Raw genomic sequence first — 21,091 nt, forward strand, 5'->3', positions numbered from 1 at the left:
CCTTCTCCCACCTAATTATCTGTTATGCCTGCCCACATTCCCTCCAACAAAAGGCAATCTAGGGGTAGCGCTATCCCACAGTACACGTCTCAAAATAATACACTAAATCTGGCATTTTAAAAGTCTTCCATTATCAGTTGATGATCAGTTATTAGATTCTATATCACATTATCACACTTTGCCAAATATTAATCTTTTATTGTTAACAAGTAAAACATTATAATTTTAGTAATATATTTCCATATTATATATTATATATATATATATATATATTTCTATTACCATTTTCTTCTCTAAATATAATTTAGTAGTATAATTTTTTAGCATTTTAACCCACCTGGAATTTCATCTTTTTCTCCATTCGTATGCTTGAAACGTTCGCCCTCGATTTTAACATTCGGACAAAGGACATCTGGAAAAAAAAAATGGGCAGAAGAAGCGGAGTTTTAATTTTTTTTTTCTCCAAATAAATTCTATTCATTTAGCTTTTAAGATAAAATAAACCTCGAAATGTATTTCCAAAAGGATTCCTTCTTATCACAGGCTTTAAAAACACATCCTGTAATACATTCAGATAAAAAAAAAATGAAAACATCAACAGAAAAAAGTATCTTTTAAGTAGATTAAAAAAACAACAGAAAAGTTTGACGGTAACTTTTAAATGAATATCTGCTCCCTTTATAAACAGATACAGTATATTGATATAAAAACAGTCTGCATACCATACATGAAAGATATTTCGACATATTTCCGTGCATACCGTATCTCTCGCTTGCAGGACCCACTTGTGATTTTAATGGTGTAAAGTGCTACATGTCTGGGTCTGCTCTGTTTAAACAATCAGTAAGTGAGATAACTAACGGATTGTAAGCTCACAGGAGCAGGGTCCTCGTCTCCTTCTGTACCAGTTCGTCTTAATGTGTGTTAACGTTACTGCCGAATTTTATATTTTTAACTTAAATTGTAATTTTTTTTTTTTATAGATGGAGAGGGGACCTACTCATTGTTCATTTAGGTAAACATTAAACATATTTTATGGAGAAAGTATGGACCAATATGAAAAAAATAAAAGAACACTCAAGCCATTGTATGCATTAAAATCATCATGGGGTTCCTTTTGTAAATGCATGGGGTAATTCTACAGAATCTCCCCTATGTTTTTGCCCCTTTCTCCACCCCTAGCCAGCTATTTTCTGATGTCCTTGGCCAAGCACACCTACAACTACTCACCTCCCGTCAGCTCCAGTGCTGTGTGGAAAGTGCTCCCATAGATTTTAATAGGAGCACTTTATTGCCACAGCCTACGTCCATTCAACTATTAAGATTCTGTGAATCTCGGAAGCCAAGATACAACCGGATCCACGTGAGCTACGCTTTAAGTTGAATAAATCCAAAATCTATGACCAGGAAGATATTTCCTCAGCTAAAGGAACACTTCCAGTCCTCCATTTACATACAATGCAAATTGGAGTCCATTTTAGCATTTTGCAAACCAGTGCATGTATTATTTTAAATGTGGTTAGAAAAAGAGATTTCTCCTTCCCCTACCTGCATTCACCGAAAGCATGAAGCATACTTAGGTACACATCCCACACATGTCGAGTATTGCTGAATCAATTATATCAGAGTGTCGGGCCTCTTAACTTGGTAGTATGGGAGTTGAAATCCCATTGCTTTTTATAGCTACATCTCATGAACAGGAAGCATACTTAAGTACACTTCCTGCTTCAGAATTAGTAGGTAATGGGTGGAGGAAAGTGACTTCCTGCTTCAGAATTAGTAGGTAATGGGTGGAGGAAAGTGACTTCCTGCTTCAGAATTAGTAGGCAATGGGCAGAGGAAAGTGACTTCCTGCTTCAGAATTAGTAGGCAATGGGTGGAGGAAAGTGACTTCCTGCTTTAGAATTAGTAGGCAATGGGCGGAGGAAAGTGACTTCCTGCTTCAGAATTAGTAGGCAATGGGCAGAGGACAGTGACTTCCTGCTTCAGAATGAGTAGGCAATGGGCGGAGGAAAGTGACTTCCTGCTTCAGAATTAGTAGGCAATGGGCGGAGGAAAGTGAGAAATTAACTTCAAAATGGATTCTAACATTCATGAAAAGAAAAGGAAATTGGGGGCTAGATTGTGTAGCTTGCCAGTAGTCTTACTGCTTTGTGGGCTAGCAAGCTTATAAACAGACCTGTTTATAAGTGGTCTTGTTCTATATTTTGTTTATACATAGATGTATTTTTCTACACCATATACCAAAATATTTTTCTTTAATTTTTATTTTTTTTAAAACATATTTCTGCATTATTTTTGTACAATAAAAACAACATGAAATAAATGTTTAGAAAAAAAAACATCTTTACTAAATTTAATCAATATTCATTCAAACCCCCCCCCCAATCTTTTCCATTTGCGAAACTTCAAACATTTTTCCTTCACCAACACAATTGCTTTGATTGTTCGATGAAACCCAGGTAGCACCTCAAGTGCTTATAATGGCAGCAAACCAAAGAGAATCCTCAGAGAGAGAGTCAACAACCCGCGCGAGGAGCAGAACATGGAAATACACACAAACGCTCTTTTTGTTCCTTGTGAACAGGTCCACGCCTGCTACATGAAAGAGAACGAATTTGGAAAGTGCTTCATTGAGCTACTAAACCAAAGGGATTACACCTTTTGATAATATTTCCATAACGCCTTTTAAAACGAGTCACGCAAATGAAAAAATGTAACGCAGTAGAATTTTGAGTAGGATATCTGACATCTGCGTTACTCTCTAAATGTGGCGTGTGTTCTCTGATGTATTAACGTTTGGCGTCTAGGCTATGGCCTCGTTGGCTTTCACCGGTATCATGTTATGCGGAGTTCCTCTTAATGTTTCTGGAGCCGGCATCATTTCAAGAGTTCTTTTACCTACCCTTTCTCTGGCCACTAACACGTCTCACTCTTCCATGGTCCTTCTCATGAAGTCTATGTCCTTCTTACCCTACTGAATCACTAGATCAACTCTTAAGTCGTCCATGTCCATTGAACATCAACACTAGCCATTGTTGGGTCTCTGTTCCTCAGTATACTCACACTTTCATCTTTTAATGACTTGGATACCCCTTCAATATAAAGTCAAGATTACTCACAAACAATTGTATCATCGCAGAAGGGGGAGTCTGCTGTTTAAGCGTTAACAGCAAACATTCTAAGCTCCTAAAAGAGATCAGAGGAGGAAAGAGGGGAATGAAGAGGGACTCTCCCTCATAAATAGGGACGCTTGGGAGGTCTTTCTCATGGTAACACATATCCTGCTTTTAATCCACAGGTTTAGACCTTATCCTCCTGAGTCTTAATTCCTCTTTTCTACCGTCTACAAAAAGCCATTTCTATGTTTGCTTTAAAGCTTAAACTTAAATAATCTACAGTCAGGGCTGGACTGGCCACCTGGGACACCAGGCACACTCATGCGATCTGCCGCCCCAATGCGGCCCCCGGCTGGATTTGCCGGCCGCACGCTGCGTGAGTATAAGAACGTAAAGTGCAGCGGCGCCTATACAGCCGTCAGCTTACATCATCAGTCGGGCGCCGGCCTTAAAGTGCCAGCGACACCTCGTCTTCCCCAGCCTGGCCATGCCTCAACCCTACCAAATAATCTATGTCTATTGACAAATAAATAGACATTTTCTTGATTTGTTTAATAAAAGACTAAAATTAAAAATGCAAAAGTAAAAATGTCAAATATTAAACTACGTTAAATGCATGAAATACAAAGCGTGTAAATTATACGTATATATATGCTGTATATACACAGATACAGATTTATTGTACATATATATATATATATATATACCAAAAATAAAATATGTTCCTAAAATCGATTTTTTTCTCTAGTTCTTAAAAAATGCATTTTTTTTATTAACAGCCAGCACGATGCATAAAATATTTATAAGCAGACAGGCTTTCAACGCCAATAAATCATTAGTTGCCTGGTGTACAGATGAGTAAACATGACAAATTATTAACATTTCTGGAGAAAAAAAACCCACTAAATTCAGGTTATGATTTTGGGTATAGAGATAAATTCAGCGTAGCTGAAAGTGTCAGTCCTGTTCTGAGCCTGATTCTGTTTCTATTTACTCACTGGCGTTCGCGAATGCATTTTACGGTGAGTTATTGCACCTGTCTCGTCTCCAAAGGACGGAACATAACCTAAAAATAGACACTAGATTTTTTGGGGAATATATATATTTTTCATTGGGTTTCGTTAAAGGAACACTCCAGCCATGATATGTACTTAAATGTATGTGATGTACTATGTATTTATGATATGTATATAATGTGATACGTAAGTTTCTTTCCTAACCCACCTAACACCAGGCATGGTCCCGCTCCACTTCAAGCCATGCTCATCTCTCCCATTTTAAAGAAGCTCTCCCTAGATCCTGCATCCCCATTAAACTACCGTCCAACTTCTCTTCTCTGCCAAGCTTCAAAATACTAAAATGTTTGACCAATATTTACCTAACCCTATTTTCTTTTCCTTCTGGTTTCCATCCGCAAATCCTCTACTGAGAAAGTCATCCTCAAATTGCCCATAGAAACAGAAGGTCACTTCTCCCCTCTATTCCGGCAAAACCTGTATTCTCATGGTGTCCGCAGCATGCCTCCCTCATGGTTCAACTCCTATCTCTATCGCCTCTTCCTACTTGTGTATTCATCATGTTTCCCGTGCTATATCTATTCTCTGGTGCTCCTTACCCTATTCTACTCATGTACCTACCCTTCATATACCCTCCACCTCAGCTCTTCTCTCTACAATGAAATCATCCTCACTCAATCAGCCCCTCTCCTTCCACCTCATTCACCCCAACTTCCTAATAGATTATAAACTAACAAGAGCAGGGCCCTCTTCTCTTTCTGTACCAGTAGGTCCATATCTGGATCGCCAACAGAAAACTGCGGCGTTCTGACACACATCACTCACTGTCCCCCTTAAGCAACGGCGTGTCCAGCCACGTCAGTGTGACAGCCCACCAATGTCAGCATGAACTCCCACCGATGTCAGCGGGACCCCTCTCTCCGCACCTGTGACGCATTGCATCCAGCAAGGGGGGCTCTGGAGCCATAAAGTTCCCAGGTACGAGTATCTTTTAACTTAATCTTATTGTCAAACTGTATGTTGTCAGTGTTCACGTTATCGTTAATTTTCACTGCCCCCCCCCCCATTATAATAGCGCTACGGAATCTGCCCGCGCTCCATTAATAAATGGGGGCCCAATTTCATGCAGTTTAATTAGCCAGAGAAACGAAATACTAGACTAAGGTCCAATGTTTACCCAGATGAAGGTCTTTTAACTCTTTACAACTGCTAAATATTTAATTTCCTCCTTCAAAGTTATCGTCCCATATCTAAGTCATATCTATACGATGAAGCATTATTCATTCACATCATATTCGAGGGGCATTAAACTTTTAGCACATCATCTGGAAACTTTTATTATTTTGAACTTTCCCCGCACAAGGCACGGCACGAGTCTCTTTTTCTCTGACCCCCTCGATAATTTCACATCTCGAAACGGCGGACTAACAACAAACTTCAAAAGAAAATGTAATTTCAAATGTAAGAGGATAGGCTTGCCCAGAAGGCATACATTATCAGAGCTCGCTGCTACAAAGAAGAAAGAATGACTAGTATGCAGCCATGACCTCCAAGATTCGTGATTTAGAAGCTCTTCATACGAGAACCCTTAATCACGTCGCTCCTCGGCTTCTCACAGAACCCAAGACGCAGAGATAATTTTGCTCTTATCTAACGATGCCCTTACATCTCTCGGCTGAACAAAACACATATCTTTTTTTTTTGATACATTTAATGTGATCGACTTCAAATTATTCAGAAGTTAACAAGTATCTCGGTACTTTGGAAAGACTCTTCTTAACCAGCTGGGAACATCGATATTTCCCGATAACGCCAAATGAGATGAGTACAGTTCCATAAAGGAACGTAGAATTGGACAGTAGAAACCTCTGACCAACTCCCATAAGTAGGGGATGGAGGACGGACTGGGGGGCTATACATGGGAACTATACCCCTTGGTTGACCCAAGAGGAGGGGTGATTTTTGGCCACCTTTGGAAAACTCCAGTAACCCAGGGACAGTGACCCAAAGAGCTGGAGAAACAGAACTTCACCTGGAGACTCCGGTGGAAACCATGGTGTTTCCTTTAGATAATAATCTACAACTAGGATCAGAGGCTTAGATGTAATGTAAGCAAGTTTTACTTTACCAAGAGAGTGATAGATATATGGAATAGCCTCCGAGTAGAGGTCAATACTTTAAGATAATTTAACCATGCATGGAATAGGCGTCTGACTATCCTCAATCTAAAGACGTGACCAAGGACTGATTCCTTCTATCTGCTCCTTTGCATTGCTGACATTTCTTATTTGCAAAACCCTGATAGCCCCTATAGTAATATTCCGCTAACCCCTCCAACACTCCAACCCCCCCCAAAAAAAAGTGAGCGTTAAATTAATTTCGCTGTCCCTTTTCAAATTCCTTTTCAGATTCTTAATCCATTTGTTAGCAGTGATTCACAAAAAGGGACAACATGATCCAATCTCCTCGGTCATAATAAGAAGCCGCACACAAAGGGGTCTCCGTCTCTTTTGTTCCCGCATTCCTTTCACATTTCTTTTGTGTCCGCAGAAACCAATGATTGTCACTGGAACATTCGGATTAAGCAAAATGTTATTTTGAAAACATGCCTTTTCGAAAGGGGGGGGGTCTATTCGAGCGGCCGCTAATGTCACAGAATACATTTTCAGCGAGTTAAGTAACATAATGGAAACTTATTTAGGTCCTGAGATTCAATGCGGGGAGGAAAACTTCCAAGTACCAAGGGCAATTCCCATGAGTTAAATAGAGAATAAAACAAAAAATAAGTCTTCAAAGAGGTTTTAAAATACACCTAATTGATCAGCCAACCATGAAGCTAACCTGAGATATACAGACTTGTTCTCCGAGTTACTTTTCCTATGGTAGATTTGATAATGTCCTTTTAACTGCAGTATCTGAAGATTGAAGAGCAAAGGCATGAATAAATAGAATTCTAAATAAAACATTCTAAATAATATCAGTTAAGATAAGGAATCACTTACTGTCAGGGGTATCTAACTCACAGGGTGATTTGTGCCACTTTAAAGTATTTCGGAAAAATCTTTTTTCAAGGTTGTTTCACAAAGTTTTCCCTGTCATCCATCTTTGTCTAGTACGATTCTCTTATAAAAATGGTTTGGCAGTCATCCTACCCCGAACCCGCTTTAAGTTATGTATGAGTTTAAAATTGTGTTTAGCATTATTAAATTATCTCTAGAGAATTCCTTTAAAAAAATTATTTTGTTCTTTAAGGTCTACAAGAAGTTAGACAAAATAGGTAAGACTTTTCAAGTAACATCAAGATTGTTCATCCTACATGATGAATTCCTACAGCTTCATGATCAAGAAGACCTCCACATGATCAGTTCTCAGTTGGGTCTACCTTCTCATGAGGCATATGCCCTGTTTGGGCTATAAACCCCTTTTGCCCCTCTTTCTGACCTTTGTGGCCCTCTTTCCCCCTCTGATGCCCCTCTTTTCTAGGAGCTCTGAATCATTGCTGGGTATCACATGGTTCTACAGCCCTAAAAGTCACAATAATGCATGCAAGTCACTGAAAAGTTTAGATATTTACACAGAAAGAATAGGTAACACAGGCACATCATGAAAAAAACGTCCCTAGAAGACCAGTGACGTACCTGTTACGTCATTATTAAAAAATGGACCCATGTTTCCATGATTGTGGGATAGACGCTGCTTTTGACTGCTCCCTGACCATAGGGGTCAGTCTACAGCAGATCTCCTGCATCTCCGTGCATGTGATAGCTTCTACAGCCAATCAGATGAATGGGCACAGATGACAAAGGCAGGGCTTGTAAGCTTACTTGAGAACATCCAGGCTCTGGCTTCCTGGAGCCCTCACTTGTCAGGATGCAGGTGGGCAGGTGGACTAGCCCCAAACGCATACAAATTTACACTGACACGAAGAAGCGGAACGTCACCCACTCATTTAGTTAGGATTTACATAAGAAAACATGTGGAAAAAAAGTTTTTTCCCTTATTTTTTCTAGTTTTAAATAAATTGCTCATACTAAATGTTCAAATAAACAGGTAAGTATGGTATCAAAAGAAAGCTCTACCTGTCCTTGAAAAAAAAAACCCCAATATTTAGTTTCTATGGGTACACTATTTACAGGAAATGGGAATAATGATGGAACCGTCATACGGCAGAAATGTCAAAATAGCTCCGGCAGTTAGGGCATGAAAAAACGGTAGTGAAGGGGTTAAACAACTAAGAAACATATGAGGCATTTATAATGAAACCTGGGATACACTTTTAAAAACCCTAAAGGACTGTGAGACGCTACACTGATCATCTTCCCAAAAAGCTGAGCAGATATAATCTCTGAGACCCCGGGGTCTCAGCCAGACGTCAAACAGACCCAGATTTTGGATTTAAACAAGTCCCAGCGCAACTTTCTTAAGGAAATGAGTTGCAGGCTGAGTTCATAAGTAAACGTTAAATATGTGTCTGTCATTTTTGCCCCCCACCGGACCTCTGATACACCATCGACAAGACCTCAGCAGCTTCCCTGATTAAAAAAAAAAAAAGATATTCCCTCTGCTCCCACGCCGCAAAATCAAATCTTTAATTTGTCTTTTTCGTCCTCAGAGTACAAGCCGAGGCTCTCGATTTTATAGCTACAAGCAGGCTGGGGATTGATGCAGCTGTTTTAATTCTGCTAGCGCTGGCTTCTTATAATGATTTTCATTTCTCACTGTTTTCTAAATGGTTTTTTTTTGTTGTTTTTTTGTTTGTTTTATTATTTTTAACAAAACAAATAAAACTAAAATCTAATTTTAAATTAAAGATGGAAAAAAAAAACACTTACTGAAGAAACCTACATGATACGCGGACATTTAGTAAAAACAAAGTAATTTTACTTAATTTTACTACATTTAGTAGAAAAAACTTCTATGCCGACTTCTGAATTTGTTGTATGGATCAAATCCATCACTAAATTCCTCGACACATTTAAAGATTTAATTCACCCTAAAATTCAATAGATTTTAGGCCGATCTTAGTTTTCTTAATTAAAATGTAACTTTCATGAGTACGTTGGAATGTATTATTTAAAGATCTATAAAGAATAAAATATTTCCATTAACGTATCGTTAATCAATGAAAAACAAAAAAATCTATAATACGATATTTCCACATTTTGTTTTGGGTTATTTATGCCTAAGAAGTGTCCATTTTTATTGGAAATTCAATATTTTCCTGCTGCAGCCCTCCTTCTCCGCGGAAGGAGGGCAGCCAATCAGCGACAGGATACGGTTCCAGTCGAAATCAATGCCCTGCATGCGTACGGTGGTCTGAATAGTTCTAAAGCTGACCCGCGGTATCTATATCACATGAAGGGACATATCTTCTGCATAGTAAATAGCTAGTGGGGGATGGGGAAAGGGGCAAATGTATATAGGGGGGTAAAATAAACCCTGGGGAAATTTAAAGGGACCACACATATAGTGCATATGACGGCTGGAGTGTTCCTTTTAAAGACTGCAAAATTACAGGATACATCACAGAAAAAAAACACAAAAATAAACCCGGGCATGACGGGAACTTTCTAAGCATCGCCGTGTAAGTAAAGCAGTGGTTGGGTCAGTTATAATGGCTCCCCGGCTGTTTCCGGACGTTGAACTTTCATCTTTACTCAGAAAGTGAAAACTATTCAGAGAAGATGGAACATGAATGAAAACCCCAAATTGTGGTTAGAAAACAGCAAACCGATAATTTTACAAGATAATTACTACCGTAAGAAGTACTGCGGCTCGGAGCAGCGATATGATGCCTGAGAGTGCATATGAAAGCGAACTCTGGCCAGACAATTGGATACCTGCCAACTATCCCAGGTTTTTGCAGGGCAATTCCAATGTTTAGTCCCTCTGCAGTTGCCTTATCGTCCCTGGAAACGGAGGACAGTTGAGAAGATCCTTTGATCTCCCCTGACCAGCCCAGGTTCTGTAAAATCAACGAAGGCCTGTGCTGAGGGCTATTTGGGGTAGGGTAGTTGCGAGGATTAGGGTAAAATGTGTGGGTGCAGAAAAAAACCCCAGTATATCTAGTGAACGAAATTATGAACATCTAAGCTCCAGCTACCCAGAGTCCTCCTTTTTTTGGCACATGGGCCCCGCTGAGGTGAGCGAGCGGTCCCGACGTCATCGGAGGTGGTCTACTGGCGTCAGTAGCCCATTTCCACCAAAAGCTGGCCGTTTTTCTAAGAGAAGTGGGAGACCTGGAGAGTTCCCAGGTATGATGGTGGGGTTTATGTTAATCTGAGGCTGGTAATCTAGCATAAAAAAATCCAGAATCCCTCCAAGTATTTGCAAGGGGGGGACACAATGACATTTTAAAGGGACCACGCAGCTGCCATATGCATTAAAGTACGTGCGATGGCTGGAGTGTCCCTCTAAACGCATTACTTGGTAAATCAACACAGCCACTCGTCAGATGAGGAGTTAGTTGTCATCTCTGTCGCACCAAAGCCGCGCGTGTTTAGTCTGTCACCAAGAAGCCGTCTGCGGCAATTGTGTTCTTGTCTATTACTCGATACTTAACACCATCTGGAATGATAACAGCCCAACCTTTGCCGACGCAACGGCGCTCCCGCGACCCAGAGAACCGGCCCTTCGCCGGGAGTTCCCAGGTACCAAAAGTGTCCCACAACAGACTAGGTGCTGCGTCCCTTTAAGACACAGATTTGTCATATATATGAAAAACAGATTATTTTGAAACGTACTTTTTTTTTTTTTTTTTTTTACAGAAATGTTTTCTGATTGTCGTAGTAAAACTCGGAAAAACCCCCATAATCCATCGGTAACATTCCAAAAATTCCACAAGTTCCAACAACAGCTTCACATTACATGACAGTTATGCTGACTAACGCTGTACGTTCCGATTCTCATGTATTTTATATCGTATAATATGATCTGTCTATTATTTATTAACCATCATATTTTGCGGCGCTGTACAGGGGGTCTACAGGACATTTTTATTAAAAAAAAAAAATCAGCAAGATTTCTTCAAGCCCACTATGAAAGAGTTAAAACCACACAAAAGGGATGCTGACATACGCGTGTAAAATGATAAATATGTGTATTATTGATGTGTTGTTAAAAGAAATAAATGATTGTATAGAATGTGCTGTATCTTTGAAGAGTTTTGCAGGGGGCTACAGAGCTTATGACATCATTTTCCAGCGCTCAGGCGCAGGCAGTGTGTGATGACCTGGGGGGGGGAGCGTTGTGTGTTACTTTGTATGTGTTAGTAGGTTACTGTGTGTGAATTTGTGTGTTAGTATGTTACTGTGTGTTAGTATGTCACTGATCCTGGTCTAGGCCAACTAGGCCTAGGTTGGTAGGTCCAGGGGGGCATATGTCGCATAGCAGAGCCCCAATTGCCCTATTGAGAGGTCAGGCTCCCTCTTGCACCACTACTCAATGGGCCTCTTAAAAAGGATCTCTCCAACCTCTCTATTAACACTATGGAAGCCTCTGCGGAATGGGCTTACTTTAACCCGGCTCCGCACGTCATTGAAAGGTCATAGCCGAGATATGACATCAAATCCCGGCACTCAGCATTAAGGACCATGGTTGGTGGGGGGGCTTTGGTGGGACTGTCCCGGGTTAGACTTGGGCAGTGCCGAATATAAACATGGCACTGACAGCCCCTGTCAGAAAGGGGGAGGCGCAACCAAAATATACAGGACTAATGTGAAAATAGAATGGGGTCACATCTAGCGTGGCCGTTCTGGGTAAGTGCCTTTTAGCTTTATAGAGAACCGGCCTTAGATATTACATCATCACCTCCAGGAAGTTCACTAATATAAGCGAGTGTTGGCCAACTCCATCATCGACGGTCAGGTGAGCTGGCTGTGAGTGATACTAGTTGTTGGTTTGAATGCGGGCATTGCCAACTCCCAATCAGTTGTGAGAATTGTCAGAGCACAGACGGGGAGGGAGCTGCAGCTTCTCCCTGACTATCATAGAAGTATATATGTAATACATAGAGGGACATTATACCGTCTCATTCATTTAACGACAATACATTTGTCACGTAAGTTTTAGAGCAACGGGTTGGCTGTCTAGACCGCTACAAACTGTTTAAACACTTAAGGAGAGATTAGCCAAGCCGTGCGATCACTTAGACTGAAACATTATCTGAATATAAAGGACGTGGAAACGAACGGCAGCTGCCCCGACACCATCCGTCTGACAGAATAAAGGATTATCAAGGTTATAGATTTCATCGCCGGCTTAGGAAACGTTAACAAGAGAGCGCGTTTTGTAGATAATGATAATATTCCCGCGACTGGACGACAGACACTATCCGCCGGCAATAAACGCTGACGGGAGACAAAAACAACAACTTTATCAGGTAGAACAAACAAGCGGAAACTACTTACATGGTAATACCAAATATATATATATGATTCTAATTATAATTCTAACAAAACTGTTAGAACAAGAGGCAAAAATCTGAAACTAGAGGGTCGGAGGCTCAGATGTAATGTAAGAAAGTCTTAATTTACTGAGAAGGGGTAGATGCGTGGTACAGCATTCAAGCAGAGGTGGTAGAGGGTAATACAGCGAGGGTATTAAACAGGCATGGGATAGACATACGGCTCCTGAATCTAAGACGAGACCGACGACTGATTGAGGTCGCCGTCAGCAATTTTTGTTTTATTTTTTAAAATTATATTTTTTACATGCCTGTAAAAAATACATGATTTTCCACTGTCCTAAAATCTAAGTTTTGGGTTTATTATTAATTTCTTATTAATTATGTAGAGCAAAATACGCAGACTAGGACACAAAAAAAAAGGAACCAGTAACCGTTTCCTTTGGCCTCCATAAGTACCTTCCATTCGGTTAATATTTTATGAGAGTAGTTGTTCCGATAGTCACCGAGCCAGGACCCGGAACGCGCTTTTCATAACGTATGAGCCCCGGCCCCCGGCGCCTTAATCTGATTTGTTATTTCTGCCGTGCTAAATAAAAACAGCGAAGCTTATGACGAGCGCAGACCCCCCTATCTGTTACAGTAACGTTACCCCGAATGCTTCCTACTCCCTGGTTTACAAGCGGCCCCCGCAGACCCCCGGGTGTTGGAAAGGCATGAATGCAGACAGTGTGCCCCGGCGGACGGGCTGTAACCTAATAATCTGGCACGGACACAAACGCCGACTCGGCGGTGCCTTCCAAAATAATGCGAACAGATGAACGGGAGTCCGTAGTCTGGAAATGTCACTTTTACTAAAGAAAGCAATAGCTGCTGACGATTTGCTGACGATCTTTAACCCCATCAGTGCCAGTTTCACACTGTTTATAATTATTTTATTATTTTAAAATGATATTATCTTCTATATAAGACATAATATATATATATATATATATATATATTATGTCTTAAGTATGCATATATATTATACATTCTATTTTTCTATTATTTACATTAAAAATATGACTTTACTATTTATTTATTTTATTTTGTTATTCTTTTTTTTTGTCTTTTACAAGGGAATTCCTTTAGCTAACAAAGTAAAAGGATTATTTTCATCGTGTTTTATGCCTGTAAGACAATTTTAGCGTCCGGTACAGTGAGTAATTTGTCAGTATATATATATATATATATATATATATATATATATAAATACATATGTGTAGATTAAATGATCCATTTATTTGATATGTTGTGATCTTGCTCGGTGGAAGGCGGATACTTCGTATGTTTTTTATTCCCTATCCTCCCAATATTTTCTACCATCTACTTAACCCCGGAGATGCACTTACCTTTGGCGCTGCCCCAGTACTGGCCCCCAGACGCCCCCTCCGCGGTTTGCATCTTCCATGCATTAAAAGGAACATCGTGCCTTTATGACACGGAGATATGATGTCATATCGCCCCGTGACGAGTTAAGGTGACGAGCTTAGAGGTAAAAGTCTAATTTTCTAACTCAATAACCAAAGACACACACTAATTTCCTTAATTTAATGTGCATTTAATTTGAAAACTAGTTTTCTTTATTGCATACATTGTATTTCATTAATTCAGTATTCCCAATGATACATTTAATTTTAACTTTTTTATTATATATGAAAAACGCAATAAATGTATACAGGCCCATGTAGGAGACAAACTAAAATTACAGCTTAAAAATACGTAATATATATATATATATATATATATATATATATATATACGGTATGTTTAATATATTTTTGTCAATGGGCACACTTTGCCACCTGTGGAAAATTATAAACCCCCTGGTGAAAGATGATTTTATAAATAAAGCGATCATAGCAGAATGTATAGATGTCACCGGTTACATCAAAATAGCGTCACCGAAATTCTCTCTTAAAAATAGACTCTATTTAAAGGGCATATTAAAACCATCTGCTGGGATCGGTGTTGCTTGTTAAAAAAAACAAGACGGATTAATCAAAACATTCTCTTTTTAGAATTTTTTTTAAATAATTTCTGCGAAAAAAACCCCAGAATATGTTTTCTCTCTTATAGGGGTAGTCACGATATTATGATCTCAGCTGTTGTCCTTCTTTTAAGTAAATGGGCATGTATTGGCGAACCAGTAAGGGAAATTACGGGCGGGACAGACATACGGCTCCTGAATCTAAGACGAGGCCGACGACTGATTAAGGTTTGAGTCTTTACAGCGGGAGAAGCGGGCAGCCGTCGGTCTATTGTCCTATGTTGACCCAGAGTCTCCGGGTAATGCTCCACTTCTCCGGGTCTCTGGCTCAGTTCTTTGGTAATGCCTATTTCTCAGCCAGGTTCTGCCCTCTGTTGGACAAGCCCTGTCCCTGCATGAGGCTAGCCCTGCCTCGTGAATAAAGCCACTACCCCAGAAAACGGAGACCTCTACGTAGGCAAACCTGGACCACTGAAGGTCCTACACGTGGAGATGGCTTCCCTTTAATATATTTTTTGTAGACTCCCATTAACATTTTTGCGCACTATTATAAACCCTTTGTAAACGTCCCCCGGGTTATTTAGTTCCGGGCTCTCTTCTGGATCTTTCAGAAGGATTTTACCGGGGAACTCGGGCTATTGTGCATTTTTAAAGACAGACCAGAGGGTGGATTGAAGCGAGGGGCATGGAACAGAGACGCCTCTATCTAAAAACCTCTACGTCTCCCTGTCTCCAGACTTGTAATCAAATTTGAGGAGGCCTCCACGGTATCACGGTATACAAAAGAATGAATTAGCGAAACTGATGGGTAATGTATCACCGTCTACAAACCTACTCGCCCTGGCTGCAACGCAGCTTTTTGCCGTCATCTGTGAATAGGGTCCTCCAAGGACAGATGAATTCATTAGTCTTCCAAATGTAATTATTCTGTTTGTTTAAGCATTTATTATAGACAAGTTCAATTTTATAAAATTATCGGGAGGCTGGTGTGACGATGTAGGAGCTAAAGGGTTAATATGTGAATTAAAATATCTTACAACCGGTACAATTTAAGGGGAACCCCTACTGTTTAGTATCAGATAAAAAATCTGATTTTGCGGTTTTCTTTTTTCAAAGAGTTTGTTTTTTGCATATCAGCCGTTTGTATGATTCTTGCTCTGTTATCTGATCCCCGATCTACTAAACACCCCGACTCCTTATCATACTGCCTGTGGGGAACAATAGAATGGCCCAGTCTTAATCACCCAGACAAGACACCTTGACTAATGAAAGTCTATGGAGGAACGGACTTCATTAGCATCGCCATAAAGCATCAGCTCAGTGTGGTGTTTGAGCCGGGAAAGTCACCCAAAATATCACATGACTGACAGCAACGGCGGCTCCAGGTCTGCAGATAAAGGGGGTTTATTGGAAGAAAATGATATAGAACCAAGTTTTTTTCACCGACCAACATTACTGTATACAGTGCTGGGGGGTTATATTACTGTATACAGCGCTGGGGGTTATATTACTGTATACAGCGCTGGGGGGGGTTATATTACTGTATACAGCGCTGGGGGTTATATTACTCTATACAGCGCTGGGGAGGTTATATTACTGTATACAGCGCTGGGGGTTATATTACTGTATACAGCGCTGGGGGTTATATTACTGTATACAGCGCTGGGGAGGTTATATTACTGTATACAGCGCTGGGGGTTATATTACTGTATACAGCGCGGGGGTTATATTACTGTATACAGCGCAGGGGTTATATTACTGTATACAGCGCTGGGAGTTATATTACTGTATACAGCGCTGGGGGGTTATATTACTGTATACAGCGCTGGGAGTTATATTACTGTATACAGCGCTGGGAGTTATATTACTTTATACAGGTCTGGGGGATTATAATTGTATACAGCGCTGCGGTTTATGCTCAAGGACGGACTCTTTAAGTTAGAGAGTATTCAAATATTTGTAAATGAACTAACCACGTTACAATTTAATTTTTCTTATATAACAAAACATAAAAAACGTATGTCTAGATTCTAACAAAAATCACCTGTTTCATGTGATTTGGATTATTTGGACCACACTTCGGAAAATCTTCACTGATGGCTTAAATATTGATCTTTACAAAATAATGGTAATTTACTTAGTACCTTGTCTTACTTGCAGGCATTTATAACTTGTGTCCAACACTCAACAAAGGTCATTACAAAGAAAAAGTATGCGCTAAAGACAAGATTTGCATCCTTTCACAACTTGTAATGTTTACTTCGCTAGAAAAGGGATTGGGTAACAGCAAGAAATTAATTAGAATTTGGACAATCGCCACAATAAATATAAATCATTTTCCCCTCAACATATACTAGACCCGATACAGCCCTAACGAAAGGCTTTGAAAACGTTTTATCTGATGCCTTTGTTATTATAAATTAATTTAAAAAAAAAAAAGGGCATATCCAAAATAAATACAGTTTCTACCTTTTGTATCACTACAAACGGGCAAAAAAATAAATAAAAAAAATATAAATAAATAAAACATTTTTTATTTATTTATATTTTTTTATTTTGATCATTTCCCAGAAATGATTGACCATTGCGTATCGGTCGGTTTGACGGTTAATAAAATGGGTTAATGTATATACCTAGCTATATTGCAAGTATCAGACTGTTCTAATATCTAATAACTATCTAAGGATCATCTAGAAAGAAGGGGAACCAAAACAGCCTCAAAGCACACAAGCCAGGAAAAAGTGTCACTCACTCTTCGGGAATTAAAGAGTTAAAACAATTAAAAGGACAAAATTCTAAAACAGCGCAATACATAAACTTCTAACGACCAGGAACGGATTGGTCCACCTACTTTCGCAGAGTCGCCTTCTCAAGATTCCTCTTATTTTATCGATGGCGTTGTAGTCAGAGACGTGGAACACGTGGGCTGACTTGGGGTCGGATGCAATCTCATCCAATTCTTCTTTCAGGGCTTCCCCGACGCCGACGGCGAAAATCCTAATTCCAGCTTTATGCGCTGAGGTTGCCGATTCTAAGACCAGATCTTGGCTCCTACCGTCAGTCAAAAGGATGGCCACTTTCTTGATGGCTCTGTCGCTTGGTCTACCACCGGCTTCCTCCGAGAAACTGTACCTGGTGATGTATCTCAGGGCATCTCCCGTGTTTGTATTCCCACCGTAATATTTAATATTCCTCGCTGCGCTCTTCACTTCATCGCGCGTTTGGTATCTTCCCAAGTCGAACTCCGTGCTGGGCTTTCCGCTATATCTGACGACCCCCACGCGGGTTTTATCCGCCTCGATCTCGAAAGTGTCCACCAGGTTGGCGACCCATTGACGCACCTTCTCGAAGTCCTCTTTGCCCACGCTTGAAGACGTATCCAAGAGGAAGATCAAATCGTAATGGACGTTCTTGCAGCCTGCGTGTTCAAAACAAAGGTTTTGAGGAAAAAGAGCAAAAATGATAATTATCAGCATGGCGACACCCTGCATCCCTCTGATTTAATTGAAATAAGAATGGGCCCATTATCCTTTGCTAAGAACGTTACTTTATCTGCTCATTGGATTAATGATTTGGCTCCGTTACATAATAATAACGAAACCTAACACCGCATTTCAGCTTATTAAAAACCTTATCTGCTTTGCCACTTGATGAATACAATGTATCAGCTGCTTGCGCGTTTCACGTCAGTTTGACAAAGTTATTTTTACACATTTCCTGTATTATTATTATTTTTTTTTTATTTTACGCCTAGAAAAACCCAAGAAAAACAGATTTTCTAAATTATATATATATATATATTTATTTTTTTTATTATTATTATTATTTTTATTATTATTTATTTATTTTTGAATATAATTTACTTTGCTATGAAGGGATGGAATTATTTTTGGATTTAAAAAAAAAAAAAAAAAAAATTTTGATTTTAAAGAAAATATTTTTTTAAAAAAATGGAATGAAAATGTATTTAATTCTTCAAACAGAAAAGGTTTTATTTTGGGTTTTAAGTGTTTTCTAAGCAATCACGTAACCCTTTCTTCACAGTTAAAATGATCTTCTCTTAGAGCGGATTTAACCCTGGGATACAGGCAATATTTTGCGGAATTTTCCTAATTATTTTGGACTAATCAGTTAAATTTCTCATTAGATTATTTACATTTTTGTACGGTTTAAAGATGGCCATTACGTATGTCTAATAATTACCTAATGCATTAATATCGGATACGATTGCTCAGTGAACATCGTGAGTGAGGCATTAAGTATCGCATTGTACGTCGCTGGGAATATGAAGGTGTTATTTAAATAAAATAAAATAAAAAAAAAAATATATATATATATATTTTATATTTTATATCACATAATAACATGAAATACCTGCTCTCTGTGCCTGCGCATGGCCGCCTCCACAGGCTAACATGGATATGAAGAGAAGTAAATGAGATATTCGATACTGCGTACTACGTTGCATTGTTCCGGCCCGGTGTTTCTTTGTAGAGAGTGCGGTACATCAAAACATTTAATACCTGTTTGAAATGAGAGGGTTAAAAAAAATGAGTTAAACTTTTTAAATTGTATTGTAATAAACGTATTATTTTTACGGATCAGTGAAGCAGACAATGTGTGTTTTAACTCTCGCCGCCTGCCTGAAATCCAGGAGAAATTCCGCTCGCTAAATTACTGGAAAGCCACCGGCGTCACCGGGTTCGGTGAACGAACTTGCTCGGTCGTATAAAATGGCATTGTGCATGCGCAAAATACTGGCGGTGGATTTGGGAAAGGGGCTTTAACAAAAGGGCAATTTTTAGAGCTCAATAAAAACAACCCCCCAAAAAATGCGAAAATAAATGCCAATAACGGCTAAATCAAATACAAATTATTAGTAAAAAAAAACCCAAAACGTTATAAAATAATTAGTATTATAAGCAATTCTTTTTATTTTAGTTAATATTAGTAATATTGTCGTCGTTCCCGGTATCTTTTTTTGTGTGTTGGTGGATTATAAAATATGAAATAATTAAACTGTCATTCAAGACCCCAGAAATAGCTGCCAGGTTGCTTAAATCACAGACTAAAATACAAAGGGCCTGTAAAGCCTCTTTTAGGAAAGCATGGAGCGAAACATTTCAGGCATTTAAAGAAGGAGGTTATTTATCGCCCCCTCGTTTAAAACTCTAAAGCAGAACCGGCCCTTCTGATGTTGAAATGGGCCACTTTTGTCCTGCCTTGCGCAGATAGCAGCGGGTCTGAATGCTAGGTACTTAAAGAGAACCAAATGAATCTATGAATGCAACTAAAACTTAAAGTTAATGTTGATAAATGTCATATAATGCACTTGGGATGTAAAAATCTCACGGCAGGATATAGCATGGGACCAAGGACCGATTTAGGTCAGAGTCTTTACATCAAAAAACAACAGGCAGACTAGACGGGCCGAATGGGGCTGATCTGCCCTCACTAACACTGCGTGCCGAGAAGTGATGTCATGAGGGAGCTACATATGTGTCTATATGTATGCATGTTTTATATATATATATACACCACTCAAATGTATGGAATCACTGAGCTGTTTTTTGTGGAAAACAAGGACATTTCTGGCTGTAACATAATTGCAAAAGGGTGTTCTAACTATCAATTATCCCTTTAAACTTGGATCAGCGAACACAACGTGCCATTGGAACACAGGAGTGATGGGAGTGATAAAGGGCCATTGGAACACAGGAGTGATAAAGGGCTATTGGAACACAGGAGTGATGGGAGTGATAAAGGGCCATTGGAACACAGGAGTGATGGGAGTGATAAAGGGCCATTGGAACACAGGAGTGATAAAGGGCTATTGGAACACAGGAGTGATGGGAGTGATAAAGGGCCATTGGAACACAGGAGTGATGGGAGTGATAAAGGGCCATTGGAACACAGGAGTGATGGGAGTGAAAAAGAGCCATTGGAACACAGGAGTGATGGGAGTGATAAAGGGCCGTTGCAAAACACAGGAGTGATGGGAGTGATAAAGGGCCATTGGAACACAGGAGTGATGGGAGTGATAAAGGGCCATTGGAACACAGGAGTGATGGGAGTGATAAAGGGCCGTTGGAACACAGGAGTGATGGGAGTGATAAAGGGCCTCTGTACTTCTATGAAGAGATTCCATTAAAAATCAGCCGTTTCCAGCTAAAATAGCCATTTACAGCATTAACCCCGTCATTTCTCATCCATTTCATGTTATTTTAATGGACAAAATCTGCTTTTCTTGTAATCCTAAACTTTTGAACGATGTTGTACGCGTATATGTGTCTGTATGCGTGTGTGTATGTACGTGAAGGGAAAACCAGAGAAAGGGCCCTTGTTGAGTAATTGCTCCAGGGCCCAAAGCTCCTTAATCTGTCATTGATTATTCCTCACCATTTACTTATTTCTCCCTTATTGTTGAGGGAGGGGGGTTATGTTTAAAGTGATGCAAGAACGGCCTCTTCCCAGGATTATTTTAGGGGTCACATCAGTTGTGTTTTATGTCCCCCCTCCAGCT

At 39.6% G+C, this 21,091-nt stretch overlaps 1 protein-coding gene across 1 annotated transcript in view; it reads right to left on the bottom strand.

The window, feature by feature from the left end:
• Nucleotides 1–19,036, bottom strand: part of LOC149305704 (uncharacterized) — a 93,703-nt gene extending 74,667 nt beyond the window's left edge. Inside the window, exons 1-3 of the mRNA XM_089477300.1 lie at nt 18,943–19,036; nt 17,420–17,986; nt 338–412 (exon numbers count right to left, since the gene is read on the bottom strand). Coding sequence (XP_089333426.1) covers nt 338–412; nt 17,420–17,986; nt 18,943–19,036 — 736 coding nt within the window. The remainder of the gene's footprint in view (nt 1–337; nt 413–17,419; nt 17,987–18,942) is intronic.
• Between the last annotated feature and the right edge of the window lie 2,055 nt (nt 19,037–21,091).

The sequence above is a fragment of the Sceloporus occidentalis genome, unplaced genomic scaffold (assembly GCF_023333645.1).
Source record: "Sceloporus occidentalis isolate IW3139 unplaced genomic scaffold, rSceOcc1.0.p SCAF_11, whole genome shotgun sequence".
NCBI classification, from domain to species: domain Eukaryota; kingdom Metazoa; phylum Chordata; class Lepidosauria; order Squamata; family Phrynosomatidae; genus Sceloporus; species Sceloporus occidentalis.